Consider the following 20,034-nt stretch of genomic DNA (forward strand, 5'->3'; position numbering starts at 1 on the left):
GCATTGACCAGAATTCATCACTACTGTCATGCATTACATATGTTCATTTAACCTAAAGCTAGAGCTAGTGACTCTGCAAAATTTCTCATATAAGTGGTAAATCTCTTTTCTAACCCTAGACCAGAAATTTAGCAAATCATGTCAGCAGTTTAATAACCTTCTTTTTAAGGTTAAATGTTTTTCCCCTGATGTTCCTCCAAGCTGACAAATGAGAAGACTATCATATGCACGTCAGTAGTGCACTAAGGAAGCAGGCCTTCAGAAGTTAGATGGAGTCTGCTTATAATGCAATCCACATTTCATAGAGATACAGACACTGAGGTGATAACCAGCTTGCTCAGAACTGTTGTACTTTTCAGCATTTTCAACAGTCAACATTCTCAAATTTGTGATGCTGAAAGCATGAAAGTATGTTTGTGGTGCAGTGCATCTGCCTCAACTTTTCATTTACTCAAAGTCATTTTCTAGTCAACTAGCTCAATCATGACTGCAGTGCCTTAACAATGTTTTAATAACCTCTCTTCTTGGAATAGCAGAGCGCCTACTAAATTCAGAATACCAGTACCTCACTCAGAGGGCAAACTGTGCATTATGCAAAGCCTTTGCATCTTCTGTGTTACGTAACAGAAACCATATACAGGGTGCAAACCTACAACTCTGTATGTAGGAAAACCAAGCTCTTTTTAGGTCCTTTCTGCTCCTTTTTAGGTCACCTCTCCATTCACATTTCTGACTGTCTATATCTCAGGAACCTTGACACTTGTCAAACATAGCCCTCAAAGCCACTCTTCTCTCTCAGCATCACCCCTCTGTGATTGAAAGGCTTGTTCCCTCTTTGCCCCCTCCCCTTGCAAGCAGCTTCAAGTACAGAGGCATTAATCCCTGTGTTGATATAAACAATATGTATACTTGATAAGGAGACACCAGATGTAGAACTCTCATGGACAGAAAAAGAACTGTTCTCTCATTTTGCAAAAATATTTTTTAAAGATCAATCCTGAACTTCCTTCAATTGTACCTGCAACACAGGATCCTTCCCAAACAAATGAAGAGCAAAATAAAGCATGAAGACCAAACACAATTGACCCAGTATTTGCAAATAGTGATCAGAAACCCAGAAGTGATACTTAAAATTAAACAAGTCTTTAAATTATGAGTAAAATATATATATAATCAGTGACTTTTGTGAAGAATAAACCCAGAAGATGTTTGAACACAGAAATGGCAATATGATTCTGTGAAAGAATCAATAGTACACAATCTGGTGAGTAGGATGGCCACAACAGACAGATGACATCAAAGAAGGAATGAAATTTTAAGGAATTTCTTAATTATAACTAAATTATTATTTTTCCTATTGTTTCTTGCAAACCATAAGAATGTGTAAGTGTATGAGTAAGAAAGAAAAGAAAAACAATTAAAAAAAAAAAAAAAGCAGTAGAAGTATTTACTTGCCATCTGTCACATACAAATCACACTTGAATTCTAGCAATTTGAAAAAATGCTTGCAGTGAAACTTAAATACCTGTAAATCTTGGCCTAAATTTTGGCTAGATTACAGATTGAAAAGTCTGTGAATCTTTTCAACACATAAGGAGTGACTTATAGTTACCCACATAAAACAGGCATTGAAAGTTTCACATGTTGTCAGTAAGAATGAAGACGAAAATTCAGTGCTTCTGGCTGTGATTTGCTTGAAGGTTTCAGGCAAAGCTTGGCACAGGTGTGCTTAAAAAAAAGAAAGCACATCCAATTCTGCCTCTTAGCAACAAGATATAATCTTGGTATTTGGTTTAAAAAGCAGGTGATGAATCACAAGCCCTCATAAATAAGGAGATGGCAATACACCCTCTTTGCATGGTGTAAATGTCATGAGAGGAGGAGATGGAAAGCGAACTATCACATAGCTAAGCCACTACCATCTGCACAATTAATATATGTTCTAAGCAACGAGGGAGTAGGAGGGAAAAGCATCATCACTTATGACTATGTAGTCATTAGCCAAGATCCTAATCTTCATTAGATGAAAGAATTAAAACTCACCATCTACTGAAGCTGTCACAGTGGCTCCAAAATAATACTCTAAAAATGGTCCCACTGGAGTTGGACAAATATGATGCATTTTGAAGGAGTAGTTAGTAAGCAGAAGCATGACATTAAGATAAGCTGACAGTCTAGTGCTATTAGTCTAAGGCAACCCTCCTCCCCAATTCAAGAAAGTTTTACAATAATGAGGAAAAGCAAATAAAGCACATTGCAAATTTTAGAGGCAAATGATGACTCAGCAGATAAACAAGGTCTGTAATTGAATGAAAAACTGACCACAAAACCACAACTGGCTTTCCAAAAGATTTAGAGATTATACAGACTTTACATTAGGAAATAGTTGAACAGAAAGCCTGGATGAGCACACAGTGATGAGGCAGAATAGTAGAGTTAAGCAAAGCCAGAAAGGGAGAGGATAATGCATTTTCAAAGCAAACACAAGGAAGCAGGAGAACTTTGCAAGTGCCAAGAATATATTTGATAAATTACAAAGGCGGGGGGGAGGGTGCAAACCTCTCACACTGTCAGACACAGATCTCAACTTATCTATACAGTTTATTTTCATTACTACTCAATATTGAATAGAATACAAAAGTAATGCTCAAACGGGGAAGGGGAGGGGGAGTGTCTTTGCTAACATTGACCCTTTTTGCCAACATTGAGAGGCACGTGTTTATCTAAATGGAAACGCTCCCACGTTCCTGGCTACAAAATGGCTTCACTAAAACTTTTTTAGTAGATAAATCCTCTGATGCAGAGCTGACACTCTGTTCTCTTAACTGATATCACACTTACAGAATGAAGGACAAAAGATTATTTGTTATACTAGGCCTGAACTACCAATGTCTTTTAAAAAGCACTCTGAACATCATATTTTCCAGGGCTGATATGAACTGCTGAACAACAAATAACCGCAAGGAATAAAACTTTTCAGTTGCTCATCCCTGTCAAAACTAATGAACACAAATGAACCCTCATTTTCTGCTCATTTCTCTCAACTGAAATGTAATTTTTAAAGTCTGAAAGTATGAGGATACCTTATTCTATGAATACTTCTCTTTTTCTGACTTGGGCACAATATTAAGCTTGCCACATTCCCACCCCATTTTGCCGGGGTTGGAAAATCAGGAATAGAGTAGTGATATTCTGAGGTATTTGCTCAGGCCCAGCGAACTCTAGATTTATCAGCTTGGCCATCAGTAACATACCTAGCATAAGACAAAATGCAATATACAGATCCATTACTTAGCAAAGCAAAACTAAAAGCTGGCTTTGCTACTTATTGAACTGACAAATACAATTTGATAAAAAAAAAATAAATCTATGTGAGAAAAACTGCTCTATCAATGCTTTTTTTCTTTCATAAAGTTAAGTCATAATTATCTTTCCCTTCTTCAAGCTATATTTCAGGCACTGCATCAAATAGGCATGTATTTCCTAATTGCTTCATATTGATCTAGTATCTATACCTTCCTCTGAACAAACTACTAATAAAATACTGTAATAGCTATAATGAACAGCAGAGGTAACACTTAATATTTACTTTCATTCTTGACATTAAAGAAATACTACTCTCCGTGCCCTTTTTCCTGTGTTCAGTTCTATGGGGTAGTATTCCCAGTGCTTAAACTCAGTGCCTTTATTCAGTCTTGCCATTATTTCTATGACCAGGACACAACATATTTTCCTAGAAAACCCACAGAACACAGATCAGATTGTACTGAAATTAAAGCTGCATGAAAATAAAGTTAAAAGATGAAGCAGACAAGACGTGATCAGATAGACAACTGGAATGGGAGTCTATTTCCTTCAATACATGAAAAATACCTTCAATACTTGTGGAAACAAAATGCTAACACAGAGAAAAAAATAAATACCGTAACACCACAGTATGAGATTCTAAGATATCCCTACACATAATTTTTCAGATGGTCTTGGAAATAATTAATGTCAAGTGTTCAAGATAACAAAAAAAAGAGTGCCATGATACGTAAATGCATTGTAAGTGTTGGGTCTGTACGGTTAAATCAGAGGACCAGAAACGAAATGATGACAGGGAGCCTGATTTAAACAGCAAACTGCAGTTGCTGTTGATTTACCAAAGCAGGACCCCACGTGCAGCATCAGTGGGTACCTACAGAACCACCCATGCAGGGGAAAGGTTTCTTCCTAAGCCCTGTGTATGAAGATCTTTATACTCTCAAACAATGGAATTTTCATCTCTTCCAGAAGTGTTACTTGTACTTATGCCCCCTCAGATTTTTCAGGTTTTTTTTTTTTGTTTTCTTTTGGGTTTTTTTGGTTTTGTTTTTTTTTAAGCTATCTAAATATTTTTAAAATATCATAATTCTGAATCCTGTAGGACAGGTATCTAGAAAAGACTTCAGGACCAGGTTAAGTTTTATGTATTCGTATTACTAAAGACATATATAACTGCAAACTAAGATCACTTTCCTGGACACCATCATCCAACATTTCATCAGTATCCTTCACTACTAGTGACAAGTAAATTATTTCCCTGAAATTATTCTGTGTCTTCTCTATGACATAAAAATATCTTGCATCAACAGCTGAACACAGAAGGCTATGAAAAAGTAATTAAGCTTGACTATACCTTCAGTATCTCTTCCGTCAAAAGGAAATAACTACTCTGGTTGGTTGGAGGGGAGGGGTTGTTGTTTAACACACAGCATTCCCCTGACATAATTCTTTTTCAGATAAATATTTCAGCTTTTGAATGTATTTTCTTAAAGGCATACCAAAGTTACATGAAAATGACTGAATGAATGCTTATCTTTCTTATGGCTATTCTATCACACCTTTAAATATCCAACAGTGACAAAAGTCCTGTCCTCTGTCATACATGTCATTTCTCCAGCAACACAATGAAACAATATTGAAAAGCATTTCAGGATAACTATAATGTAGTATTTGTACATTAGAATTATATGTGCTTTGGAGACCTTGTTGTAGAAACATCCCACAGACTAGTGGTTAAAGATGCACAGTGCTTTATTCCCACTTGTTAGATGAGAATAAAATGTAGTCTGGAATGTAATTATAAAATAAGATGCTAATGTGTATAATTAAAAATAAAAGGAGAGCAGGATGAATATTCAGTATGCGCCTCCTTGCCTTTGTCTTGTTTCCAATCTTGTGCACTGATTGTCATCTCTGCTTTTTACATACAGAACAAACGGAACAGATATGAGCCATCTTCTAGAGAGAGAATGATAACACAGATGACGATAGCTCACTGAAAGGATAAAGCTTATCAGCCAGGTCCAAAAATAATTTACCTCCTCAGCTGACCACAAGCAATCATTCTGTAGTCATGCATACTGTAGGGCTTCCAATACTTAAAGGGGGCTACAGGAAAGATTGGGAGGGACTCTTGATCGGGGGTGTAGGGATAGGATGAGCGGTAATAGTTTTAAACTGAAAGAGGGTAGATTGAGATTAGATATAAGGAAGAAATTCTTCCCTGTGAGGGCGGTGAGGTGCTGGCCCAGGGTTCCCAGAGAAGCTGTGGCTGCCCCCTCCCTGGAAGGGTTCAAGGCCAGGTTGGACGGGGCTGGGAGCCCCCTGGGCTGGGGGAAGGGGGCCCTGCCCGGGCTGGATGGGCTTTAAGGTCCCTTCCAACCCAAACCATGCTATGAATCTGAGTGCAGGGGATTTCTAAACTCTTTCCAATTAGTTTTCACTGCCTGAAATCTGTAATATTTTGGTAAAAATATCTATGAAGTAGATTGTGAAAAGCCTTATGATCTTGATAAATTAACATTTTGTTGCGCTCCCACATAAGCAGAAGCATACAGAATTTTGTTGAAGGGTTTCTTCCTATGCAGTATCAACTATATTGCCTTGTTCAAGCACATGGCTATTATTCTAAAACACACATCTTAGATTTAAAAAAAAGAACTACACAAACAATTACTGTTAACTAATTTTTACTAGCATTTCCACCAGTAACAACTGCCATAAAAATTGGCATGACAAAAAGTCACAAATAGGATATGATAAAAAAGGGGACAGAATTTGTGGATGGCAATATTGTAATAAAGAACTTTTTTCTTCTAGCTCCAACATTTCTGATGTTTACCCAGAGATCTCAAAATGGGGATAAAGTTCAGGATTGACAGAAATAACACACGAAAATGAATTAGAAAAGTTATGATCCAGGAGAGGGAAGCCTACAAAATAAATGCTAGAACACTTGTTCCTAACCATACTGCACCAGTTTCAGTTAACGCTAACGCAACAGAGATCTAGAAGTGTTTCCCCAATAGCTACTCATCCCTCAAGTTTGTTTTTTTTTTTTCATTCTGATACTGAAAAGAATGCACCATAATGTTTTTCAACATACACTGGATAATTTTTCTATAAGCATTTGTCAGCAATCCTGGCTAACCAAGTAGGTCCCAGTTGACTGGATGTTAGCAAATATGATACCCACCTACAAGAAAGGCTGGAAGGAGGATCCAGGGAACTACAGGCCAGGGAAGGTTATGGACCAGATCCTCTCGAGTGCCATCATGCATCATGTACAGGACAATTGGGTGACTAGGCCCAGCCAGCATGGGTTTATGAAAGGCAGGTCCTGCTTGACTAACCTGATCTCCTTCTATGACAAGGTGACCCACTTAGTGGTTGAGGGAAAGGCTGTTGATGTTGCCTACCTAGACTTTAGTAAAGCTTTTGACACAGTTTCCTACAGCATTCTCTTGGAGAAACTGGCTGCTCATAGCTTGGATGGGTGTACTCTTTGCTGGGTAAAAAACTGGCTGGATGGCCAGGTCCAAAGAGTGGTGGCAAATGGAGTTCAATCCAGTTGGAGGCCAGTCACAAGTGGTGTTCCCCAGGGCTCAGTACTGGGGCCAGTTCTGTTTAAGGTCTTTATCAATGATCTGGACAAGGGGGTGAGTACACCCCCAGTAAGTTTGCAGATGACACCGAGTTGGGCAGTAGTGTTGATCTGCTTCAGGGTAAGAAGGCTCTGTAGATGGGTCAGGACAGGCTGGATTGATGGACCCAGGCCAATTGTATGAGAGTTCAACAACGCTGAGTGCCAGGTCCCACACGCGGGTCACAACAACCCCATGCAATGCTACAGGCTTGGGGAAGAGGGGCTGGAAAGCTACCTGAAAGAAAAGGGCCTGGGGGTGTTGGTCAACAGCCAGCTGAATATGAGCCAGCAGTGTGCCCAGGTGGTTAAGGAGGCCAATGGCATCCTGGCTTCTATCAGAAATAGTGTGGCCAACAGGACTAGGGAAGTGATTGTCCCCCTGTCCTCGGCATTGGTGAGGCCCCACCTCAAATACTGTGTTCAGTTTTGGGCCCCCCACGACAAGACAGACATTGAGGTGCTGGAATGTGTCCAAAGAAAGGCAAGGAAGGTGGTAAAGGCTCCAGAGCAAAAGTCTTATGAAGAGCAGCTGAGGGAACCAGGGTTGTTTAGATTGGAGAAAAGGAAGCTCAGGGGAGACCTTATAACTCTCTACAACTACCTGAAAGGAGGTTGTAGAAAGGTGGGTGTCAGTCTTTCCTCCCATGTAACAAGTGATAGGACAAGAGAAAATGGCCTCAAGTTGTGCCAGGAAAGGTTTAGATTGGTTATTAGGAAAAAATTCTTCACCGAAAGGGTTATCAAGTATTGGAACAGGCTGCCCAAGAAAGCAGTTGAGTCACCATCCCTGGAGGTATTTAGAAGACTTGTAGATGTCACACTTAAGGACGTGGTTTAGGGCTGGATTTGGCAATGCTAAGTTAATGGTTGGACTCAATAATCTTAAACATCTTTTCCAACCTAAACGATTCTATGATTCTATTTTCACAGCATTTGTGAATTGACATTCACTGTCAGCAATAGCCATTATAGAACAGAAACTGTAACCTGTTGAAAGATGTCATATGCATACAATAGTTTGCATTTATTGCAAGTTTTTTCAAAAAGATTGTTCTCAAGAATGACATATTCTACCACATGAAGATGGAGAAAACATAATGATTTCTCAATTCAGAAGCTCAGGAGTATAATGCACTCTGGCAAGACTTCACCATCAAATACTGAACGTGGATTTACAGTTCATATGTGAGAATAATTTAGGGACCTGAACATTTGTTCTTTTGTGGCAATTGCCCAGAAATGAGCGTGCCCACAGACTACATGCCATGGGGATCTATATGATATCAATTACAGCCCCTTGAAGTATCTTCTGCTATGGAAACAGCAATTTCTGAAGGACCAGACTCCAGGTCACATTACTGAGGTAATCACTAAGGTCCTTTTTGTTCTGACAGTAGGAACATGTCTGCATGTAGTTCTTTCCTTGTGACTTGATCTCACAGTCTCCTCCTGGCCCTGAGACATTTCTCCCATCTGCTCCTACAGATGGCACATCCAAGTGAATTTAAAAGAATGGATTTCCAAACTTTTTCTGTTCTCTCTCTCTCCTCAAATTACATGGTTCTAGACTAAGAATAGCAGGGAGTGTTCTCAGGATGTCTATTCAAAAAAGAAAAAGGGGGGGGGGAAGGAGGGCGGGGGAAGTATTGCTTTCTTACACAAGTGATTTAGTGGAAAAAAAAAAAAAAATTATTCACTGAATAGCTAATGCAAATGCCTGCATTATAGCCTAAAGATCAGTGATAAGCATGGCTTAAAAGTGCTTTTCTGCAGATGTTTACACACATCCCTGGAGCCTGTAGAACTTATCTGGAAGTACAAAAATCCGTGAAAATTCTTGCAACTTACCCTAGTTTTTCTCCTTCTAAACAGGACTGAAAATTGTTCCAAGAAAAGGTCTCCTAAGCTGCTTTGCACATTGTGGGCCATAAGAAATTTTTTTCAGAAGAAAAAAGAAATAGAAAATAGACACAGGAGATATGGGAAAACTACTAAAAAAAAATATACTTAGATTTTAGGAGTTCAGGCAATTCTTATTTCTCAGAAACCATTTTACCATTTTGTAAAGCTCAATAACAAAATATAATGAAACACTGGGTGAACAAATCAGCTATTCTTTTCATGGAAAGTGCATTCAAAAATAAAGGAAAACTTTTTGAAAAAAATTGCTAAAACTAGATATTTAACTGGAATGAAAAATAAGCCTTAGTCCTTGCACCTACAGATAAAACACTTGGTAGGGATAAAAAAATGCTCCTTTCATGTAAGAAATAGTATTCAAGAATGTCTTACAGTAATGTTCATAAATGTGTAAAAGATAAACTTCATCTGTACAATCACAAGAACAACTAGAAAGTGACTATTTGTGACCCACAGAAACAGGGGAAATAAAAGGGGTATTATTAGTTCTAAACACACAGTGTGATAACATTTGTTTTTCTTACACATGCAATGCCTTAAAATTTCACTCATAAAGCTCTGTGACCCTGCCCCTACACATGACATCCAGCTGAGATCTTACCAATTTTACACAAAAAATATATGCATCTAGAACCTTATATACATGCACTGTATTTATATATCAAATATATATATATCATGTATTTAAGCATATGTGTGTAATACACACATTTAACATCCGTCTCATTAGCTGAGTCTTGATGAGAACATTCTTAAATTTTATGTGTGTCCTTCCTATATGAAAATTTGCATTGTCAGGATCACCAACTACCAGCTAAAATGATACAATAAAAGATATTAGAGAGGGGAAATAAGATAGATTGATCTAATTCTAAATTATGTTAATATTTAAATTTCAATTCAAGATTAAATGTTTGATGACCTCTTTTTGTGTTTGGAATATGCAATAGCCTTGAAACAACTTAAACTATTACATGGTTCTATAGCTGATGGAGATTTCTTCCTAATATAGAGCAAATGCCACAGTCTGTCTGCTAGGCAATAAAACTCAGAATTTTTTTTCACTTCATTGCAACATAATAATCTTGGATAATAGGGCTTTTAAAGGAGAAGATTCCTGTGACTTAAAGCTTTTTCCTTATTAAGCTTAATTGAATTCATTATTCACATACTAATGATTTAACAGCCATTTCATATAAAATAAAAGCAAAAGACCCTCTTGAATACTTATCCCATACTTAAGATCTAATAAAACAACTGAAGTAGAAAGATATCTTTGGGTTTTTTCAGGTATAGGGGAGGTATTTCAAACCCAACTACCCTCCCTCCTGCTGTGGATGGAGGTGTTCTGAAATGATACCATTCCAAATCCTACAGCAAAATGCATCTTTAATCTATGACTCCCTAATTGAAAAAGATACTTATGACACTCAGTGATCTCCTCTTTATTCCAAAAATTTCATCTTTCCTAAAATTTGCTCATTTTGTGAATGGGTTGCTATATAGAAAGAGTGGAACAATGCGATTCTAAGGCGAATGAAACAGATTTGTATCTATAAAACAGCTATCCCCAAGGTGCATATGAAGGCTGGCATTTTATAATTCTTCATAATAATGCTTGGCATTTATGTAGTGTTTTATGGGATCAAAGCACTTTACAACCTAATTAATTAATCTTCATAACACCCCTGTGAGAAGGTAGGTTTTAGTATTTCAACTTAATAAATGGAATAACAGAGGCAGAGGAGCTGTATCATTTGTTTCACATCACAAAGAGTCCAGCTCTTCAGTTTATATATCATAAGAAATAGCAATAGTAGTATTTCTGTGCTGAATTCCTTGGGACCTTCAATGGAACTATTTGCATGAGTAAGGAAAACAGAATCTGATACCTTGTCTAGTTAAAACAACAATTAATTAATTTAAGCACCCTGCTGGGATTCAAGTTCCTTTCCTTATCCTGGATCTATATTCACTGTGCAAGTCAAGAGCTGGTATCTGACTTGCCCCACCCTAGGATTTCCAAATAATGAGCTTGGGGTGGTAATGCTTCCTTATTAATGCAGATGTTGCATTGTACTCAAAATTCTACATAATTGTGCAATATTCTTCACAGTAATGTAAAGTTTTTCAAGTCTTCACAAGAGCTACATAACTTAAATTGGAGACATTTTGCTACATTTGCATTTATTCCTGCCTGTTTTCGAAAAGTTCCTGCTTTGAACACTTGCACGAAAGATTTAAGGGTTCTTATAAGTGTGCATGTATACTCTAACAGCATTGACAATTCGGACACACAAACCCAATTCACCTCATTTCTCATGCAAAACTAAGAAACTGCATGTCAGTCTGGGAATTAACTTTGGCAAGTGCTGGCAACTGAAAGTTCAGTAATTGCACTTATGAGCATGAGCACTAGCATTAAAAAAAACTACCCACTTAACATAATGGAAACATTTGTTAACAGTACTGAAATTCTCATGTTCAAACAAGTCTTACTCAAACAAATTAATTTTCAGTTACTCTTTGCAATGCTTGTACATACCCTTTTTTGTCCTATCAAGAAAATGAATATTACATGTTTACATGAGATAAAAAGAAGGACAAAATATGACATCCAAAATTAAGAAAACTCATATGTTTAACCAGGGCAAGAGAGCTATTGCACAATTTAATTTCTTATTTTAAGCCAAACTTATGAAACTTTACATTCAAGAAACATTTTCAATCTGAAGTTCTGTATCAGTGCATGACATATTGTCTCTCCACTGGGCCAAAATCACTAGGACAAAGACAGTAAAAGGGCCTAAAGTCTAAGATGGTTAACATATTTTTAAAATTGGCATTTAACATGCACGTTTTTGGCCCTCAAATTCATATTACGCTTTTAACTGTTGATCTGATGTCCCTGGCATGACACTTTCAACACCCTCATGAAGATATGCACCATGTTCATAAGTTTTGTTTTGTTTTTTTTTTTTTACATATGGCAACACTACTTTGAGATACTATTGAAAGAGGAAGCTGATGCTCAAGCTGATATACTATAGTGATAGAATAGCAACTCAGTTTAGGGCTCTTTATGTCACTACAGAGTATCTCATTATAATGCTTATTGCCTTTTCTCCTCTGAGGCTAGACAAGATCCCAGTTTGAGTGGAGGGCTACCCAGCCAAGAGAGGCATCAATGTGATGGAACCAGAAACACCTGCCTCCTGGACAGTTACCATAATCAGAAACACAATGTCAAAAATAACATCATCTCCCCCAGAACAGATGCCCACGTCATTTTTATCCCTTCTGAAATCCCAAGATTGAGAAAGGTGAAAACACTCTATTTTTGAGAAAATTTTTGCTTAGCATGAAAGGGCATTAAAAAGTCTTTAAACAACTTCTGTCCACCATCTGGAAATATATTTTTGTAGCAAAAAGGTAGGACAGATCTGTCTGTCTCTTTCTTGCAGAGGAAGTTTGGTAATTACAAGGATATTTGAAATCTTGTGTGCAGTACAAAGACATAATTTTAATTCCGGTTAGTACAACAAACAACGTTATGGTCCTGAAACTGAAAAATGGAAATTTACCTCCAAATTATTCTTAGGATTTTAATAAAAAAATAAGCCTTGTTGGGGGAGGAGGGAGAGGGGAAGTAGGAAAATAAAGATCAGATGATTTACTGAAGGATGTCTGATGTGAACAATTCACCTCTCAAACAGCATGCTCTAAGAACTAAAGGCATTTAGAAAAGCAATTGCTTTTGAAACCATCCAACAGATTTTGTAGATAACAAGATGTATATGAGAAGTTAAATTGCTGAACAAGTATATTAATACAACAAAAATGCCCCAGGCCATTTTAATATCACAAAGTGTGGGAGAATCTATTTCACTTGCAACAGTGAAAATTCCCAAGCAGATGAAACTGCGTGAGCAGACACCAGAAGGCACAGCTGAAACAACACAAAATCCAATCATCCAGGAATATTTTGAATTCACATGACTCAATGCTGGTAACAAGAAATAAAGAGAGGAGAAAGCAAGACCATCATACACATAATTCTCTCATTTACGGAATATTACTAGGTTATATCAGTCAAATAGGAATTATTGCTGGTTGGGTTGGAAACATGGTTACCAATGTACTAAATAAATTTTGACAATTGAAACTATTGGGCTTTCAAATTGGACAAGTCTTTAATTTCCAGCAAAATTATTCTGTTCTACTTATTTTTTTCTTTTGGCTAAAAGCAATAGAAATGTCACCACCTCACAGGATTTGGCCCCTATGAGAAGTTCTGCGTATATTCTATTTTTCAGTGAAAGACACCCACAAGCTTCAATTATAAAAAAAGCATAAAACAGGCCTATTGGAGAGATACACAACTATACGATACTCTTCATCATGTAATTATCAGTCCTCAACAACTAACCCACTGTTGCAGAGTTCACTCATGAGGACTGTTAGGAGAAGTGTATGCAAGAGTAAATACCTCTAAAACCAGCCTGTTAATGGTACAAAACCACAAGAAACAACTTTGTCTTCAGTCACTTCTTCAACTGTATTTAATGCTAGTATTTTAAATTTAATTTCCTCCTTATCCTGACACACAACACTCAAATGCTCTCTTCTAGCAAAAATGTGAGGAAGCTATACAAAAAGTAGAAATTCCAAAGTGGCAAACAGGAGGGTCTTGCTCATTACACTTCTGAAATCTTACATTCCAATCCTGGAAAAAACCTCAGAAAACTTCCAGTGCTTCCACAGGCTGCAAAAATCAGAGAAGTGATTCCTCCCCAGAGTTGCACAGAATAAACCAGAAGACAGCTAAATTTTCTGCTTGTATTTTAAAACAGATTTGATGTCAAAAGTCAGGGGAAATTTTTATATGCATATTTTTATATATGACAATAAATTTAAGAAACAGCAAATCTTACCTACCGTAGCAACTATTTCTGCTATGTGTATAAACCAGATATTTTAACATACAGAAATTTAGTTATAGTCGTATCTTTTCCTGAGTTCTGGCTGCATATCTTAGTCAAGCTTTGCTCAACCTACTGTAAACTAAATGTTATCCTAGATTTGAATCTTGGTCCTCTTAAGCTTACTTTTCTATATACATTGTCAAAACACTAATATCCCATTGCAAGTCATCTTAACTACTAACACATAGTAATTTTCCCTGTAATGAGTCTTCATTTAAGACTATATGTTGCAATTTTCTACCACTTCAGTGATTTGAGCCTATAATCTATTGAATGCACTGGTCTTGGCAGCAAAGAAGAATTTTCTTGCCAAATGGAATACAAAAATAATATGAAGTAAACCATTTTTTTAAATTGAAAAAAAAGAAAGTTCAATTATATTTGTAAATACCATACTGCAACTGGAATGTGAAAGAAATCATTTTCCCAGAACATAAATAGCTGGGAGATATCCCTCAAATAAAAATCCTTCTAAACCTAAAGCAACCAGTATGTCATGTTCTCTGTAAAAAATTGGTCACAATTCAGTTATCCCCTTCACTGACACCGTGTTGCAGTGAATAGGACAGGCTATGAGGACATCATAACTACCATATAGATGTCTACATTCATTATTAGCTATTTCTCTTTCTCTCTCCCTCCTTCCAGTGACAGCACAAGTCAGGTGCTTAAAAAACTGCCTCCTTGTTCTTCCTGAAATGTATCTTCACAACGTTACATCTAATCAGATCTAATATGCATACTGTGTGGGGGTTCTGTTAGGAAAAACAAAAAGAACAATGTTAAGCGATCACCTCTTGCTATATCCAAAATAGAGATTAAACTATAGGGACATAAAAGAATGGGATGGTTACATTTACACATTACCATTTCAGTAATAAGATCACTTGTAGTTCAATGAATTCGGTTACAGCAATCAAGGTAAATGAAATCAAATTCACAGAAACATATGTATATATGTATTTGTGTGTGTATACACTTATACATACACGTTTATATATAGATGGATGGGGAGGCAAAAGTCAAAATTTAAGATGGATATTTAGGGGAATCTCAGTTTAGCAGAATGTATCTCAAAGTAGGAATATGTCACTGCAAGTATACATAAATTAATACAGCAATAATAGTAGTGATTTCCAGAACAGTAATTGTGTACAGGGTTTTGTTGAATTACATGTAGAAATTAGTATTAAGTAGGCATTTTTAAATTATGTGGAAATTAATACTAAGCAGGCATTAAATATATAACTACTGTGGACACTTTAAATCAGATTAACTTTGAAATAATTTTAAATGAAATAGATAGCCAAAGCTATAAAACTGAAACCTTAACATTAGACTCATATCATTGACTGTCACACAGTCCAATGAAGGCAAAAGCAGAATATGTCCAATCACATAATTCTGTTGTATTACCAGCATGTGTATTTGCCCCATCCACCCCAGTGTTCAAAAGACATTTTAGCCAGAAAGCCTTTCTGAGACCCACTCAGTTGACTCTAAGGAAGAGAAGGAAGGATTGTCTACATTCCATCACAAAAGTTTGTCCACGGATCATTAATAATTAGGATATATAAGAAGGGGTTTTTGAGGGTAATTATCCAACTATGACAGACCTACATTGATAATCAGGTTAGTCTTGGCAAGTCTCTCTACTGTTCTCCTTAGAAAAAGGCTACATCCTGAGAAGGATAGACAGATAGACATCTTACAAACTGGAAAAGAAAATATAAAGCTAGAAATTTACATACTTCTTTTCAAAATCATAATAATACACTACACATTCTTACCCAGTGTAACATTTTCATTTATATGTATTACAAAAATACACATACATAGATGCAGTCAAGATTTCTCTAAAGTACACTTACTCATTCAAATAACTGAGACTAAAGAAAAATTCTTCATCCAAATCCATTACCTATTGTGCCTTTAAGTGTTTTTTTTTTCTTTTTAACCTGAATATGTCACAAAAGCTAGAAAAAAAACCCTTAACCAGAATTTTCTTTTTTTCACTTAAAGAATAAATAGGGTTATGTTTCCTCCAACACTCAGGACAGAGTGTGTGTGAATTTATACAAGAGGGGGAAAGCTATATGTTGACCTATCTACTGTATCCTCTCCGAAGTGCATCTTTCTAAATGCAACAAATAACCTTAAGGGCCATTCTCCCACAGGTTTTAGTATAGCATAAGGTACAATAAACGAAAAGAAAGATTTTTATTATTAAACTAGCATTGCTAGGTCCCCATTTCCATGCAGCTAAGAATAACAATTGTTTTATTACTAATAATAGTTGATAACTTTAATCTGACAGTCCTACCAGACCTAGAGGCTACTTGGTCACTTTTGCACTAGAAAACAAGTTGGACTTTATTAATATCCTATGGTCAAAAGCTGGACCTTTTCTTTGTTTCTGTTCAAAAGCTGCATAGTCTCTATACCAGAACACACTGCCTCACCGAGAAACAAGGTGTCCTTCCCCTCTTTGCTGTTCAGGTACGTAGTTGAAGTAGGACCCATGACAATTGCAGCCCCTAATCTTTTGTGATGGGTAGGGAGAGTAGAAGGTGACAGTCATCTTGCCAGTGCCTGTAGTGTACAGTTCATTTCAGCACAACAAAGGAAAGAAGGAAGAATTCACATCCATCATTCATCTTGTATCAGCTCACAGGACAAAGAGAACACTTGAAACATACCAATCAGAGTCTTAAAATGGATGTAAGAATTGATAATCACAAATATGAGATTGCTAGGTGTACTAGAATACTAGAAAATTATTTCCTGATCTGAACTTCTTGACGTAAAAGAAAATTATTCTGAACACCTTTCCTTTGGGTGGTACACAAGTTCTACAATAGAAACAACACACAGAATTATTCTAAAACCATTCTGGATGCCGTATTGTGATGGCAAGTACTAAAAAAAATAATTCTGGGAAATAAAGGATCAAAGCATTAATAATGTTTCATCTAATTACATTAAACAGCTATAAGTAAAAAAATACAGAATATCTCACTTTATCACATCATAACAGATTAAAATACTCATTTGCTATATATGCTCAATGAAAAGGAAAAATGTTTTCATCTAAGATAATGAAGCAGTGCCAAAACCAATTCAGCTAAAAAAAAAAAAAAAACCACAAAACTTCATTCTTGTAGTGGTCCAGAATATTTTATGCAAAGTACTTTCAGACAAAGTTATTTTATGTAAGTATATAAAAAACGTACACCGTCTTAAAAAGTGTGAAAATCAGAATTTTTAAAACTAAAAAAAGTAAACCTAAGCTTTTAGTTGCTAATTTACTTTAAATCATCAATACCTTGTTTCTTTTGGGAAGCAAACAAAAACTCAAAACCTTAGAAAAAGTGTTTTTCATTCATGGCTTTACAGTTTCCAAATAAAATCTTTCTTTTACTTGATTCTTCCATAGAAAAAAATTTTGTGAGTTCTATTTCCTGTTTACCAACATTTTCAAAAATAGAAATTATTAAGGATTGTTAAGCAGTCAGTAGCAACAAAAATTCAGAATTATTGAAAACATTAAACCTGATACTTATTTCATAATTTATTCTGAGAAATAAACATGATGATTTCAGAGTCTTAAGTTGCAGACTATACCAAGATCTTTGTTATGCTCTTATTGCTCTCACTCCATTAATGCAAATGTGTGTTAGGTAGTTGTTTTATATTTCACTTCACTGTAAATAAAAAGTTTCACCATTTTAAGGAACCAAATATCTGTTGTTTCATTGAACAGTAACAAAAACTCCAGACTCACTCCCAGCCATAATGCCAAAGACTGAATTGCTCTCACACAGAAAACACAATTGGACACAATACAAATTGGTAAATATAATAACAAGCACAAAAGAGCAGAATCTGTAAATCAAATGAATTCCGTTTAGTTATATATGGCAAAATGTCTCTCTCCAGTTCATAAGAGAATATCTGGTCTGTGTTACATATCTAAAAATGAAATACATTGTTTCAGTTTCTGCCAAAAAAATAAAAAAGGGGTATTAATTTTGCATGTTTTAACAAAGTGGGTTTATGTTTCATGGAAATTGCCATGCTGCTGCTCTTAAATTCACTTTCCTACTGTGGTCATACTTCAAGGCATATTTTTGCTGTGTATCGGATGTAGCTAGTTAATTTTATTTCTTTTAGTAGCAATCAGCCCTTTACTTTCTAAGTAGAAAAATAATCCCTTGACCATAAGAGGCAGTGCTATTTCTTAAACATAGAGGAAGCTAAGGAGCCAGAAAAAGACCAGATCTTTTCCACCAAGTAGAAGATGTTCTGGGTTCTACAATGAAGAATGCAATCAACATCCTGCACATTAGGGAAGTGCCTCAATACCATGAAGTACCTGTTAAGTGAACATTTTCACACCTGTCACTCCCCTTCTCTGGACATGAGACACCATCTGGCACAGACTGCAGAAGTCTAAGGATCACCCAGCCAGGAAGCATCTAAAGCCTGACTCCAGCATAGAGGAGTGAGCACTGGTCTAGTCTCTCTCCATCTCAAGGAGAATGGTTTCTACCTTAGAGCGAGAAGCTGCCTGTCCTGGGAAAGGCAGTTCCTGGCACAAGTGACTGGCTGAACTTTATCACCCTGGAAATTTTCAGGTTTGGGTGCGAAAATTAAATGACAAAAAAATTAAATCTGATGTCCTAGAACAGTTTAGGACTTAGTTTAGATGTTTGAGTTCCAATTTAAGTAGCCATGTTCTAAACAAAAGCCTCTGAAGAGAAATATATTAACATATATCAAGATTAGTTATATTTGCTCAGTTGTCTCACTCTAAGTAATTCAGGGTAAAGATTCCCAGAAACACCTGCGTGTTCAAGTACAAAAACAAAACAAAAAGCATCCATGTCAGTGACTTGTAATAGATGATCTTAATTACATATGAACAAACATGGACCATGAAGTTCAAGTGACAGAACTAAATATATGACTGTACCGTTATCCTTTACAGCTGGCTACAAAATAACCACATTAAAAGTGTATGTTTCTTGACATGACACTTATAGGCAGACAATAGAAAAATCTCACTGAAAATGGAAAAAAAACACTAATAAGAGTTTTAAGAATTAGCTTCCCCAAAATAATTATCATATATTATTTTCAATGTGAAAGCATGATATATTCTAGATTTAAGTTCTGCAGCATTTTCCTATTTTTTAACATAGTCAATGCTTTCTTTCTATCTTGTTACCTACTCACACCATATCAAATCAGTCATCTTTTGCAGGAATATATTTAAATCACTTTCTTGGTAATTACTTTTTCTATAAACACTACTAAACACACATTTTCCCCCCAGTTCTTAGAACTTCTCAAAGGTGAAGTTCTTCTAATCATTTCTCCAGTCACCACTCTCTGTACAGTCATAAATAACAACATCAGGTTGAAAAACATTTCAAGTCATATCTCATTTTAGTGAAAATCAGAAAACTGATTCATCTGGGTAGCATAGAAACTAATCTAATATTCAACCAAAAAAATTGCTAAAATATATCTTTTAGTTAAACTATCAATTCAGCTGTCATACAGTTTCCCTTTTTCCCCTCTAATCCTCATTTTGTATTTCTTATTCCAATTCCTTTGAGGAAGCAGTTTTAAAACTGGCTTTTAATCCAGAATGAGTATTGAAAATAATATTTACAGTCTTATCTGTTCTTAAAACAAGTGTCCGAACTGTAATAAAAATGACAACTTATCTTCAAAATTTATATTATTTTTTTTTTAAATCTTTATTCATTCTTAGAATACGAAAGTTAAAATTGTTTCTGGAATATCATCAGTTATATAGAATACAGCAATTTAAAAAAATAGCATCAAAAAAGGCAAAAAAATGGGTTTTAATTTGAAGCCATGATTAAAAGACTAAAAATAAAACAAGAGTTAGAAAACATTCATACTGACCTGAGTCCATAAAGGACTGTCCCATCTGGATGCAAACGGATCATTCTGTTCTTCACAGTGACACCATGTACAAATGACTTCTTGTCATTCAGAAAATATGTATCGGGAACCCACAGCTGATCAGCTACTCTGTTGTCCAGAGTAAGGTTTAGAGGTATTACATTATACGACAGCCTCTTATCCCGCCACGCTTGTTGAAAGTACATTGTCAAGGTATAGTCCTGTGATTATAAAAAC

At 36.0% G+C, this 20,034-nt stretch overlaps 1 protein-coding gene across 4 annotated transcripts in view; it reads right to left on the reverse strand.

Moving 5' to 3' along the window:
* The window catches only part of GABRB2 (gamma-aminobutyric acid type A receptor subunit beta2), a 170,412-nt gene that overhangs the window by 92,264 nt on the left and 58,114 nt on the right, over positions 1 to 20,034 (reverse strand). For all 4 annotated transcript variants that reach the window (XM_042790260.1, XM_033005722.2, XM_042790261.1 and 1 more), the window contains exon 6: positions 19,798 to 20,018. In XM_042790260.1, the coding sequence (XP_042646194.1) occupies positions 19,798 to 20,018 (221 nt within the window). The remainder of the gene's footprint in view (positions 1 to 19,797; positions 20,019 to 20,034) is intronic.

This window comes from Tyto alba, unplaced genomic scaffold (assembly GCF_018691265.1).
Source record: "Tyto alba isolate M040663 unplaced genomic scaffold, T.alba_DEE_v4.0 Super-Scaffold_17, whole genome shotgun sequence".
NCBI classification, from domain to species: Eukaryota; Metazoa; Chordata; class Aves; order Strigiformes; family Tytonidae; genus Tyto; species Tyto alba.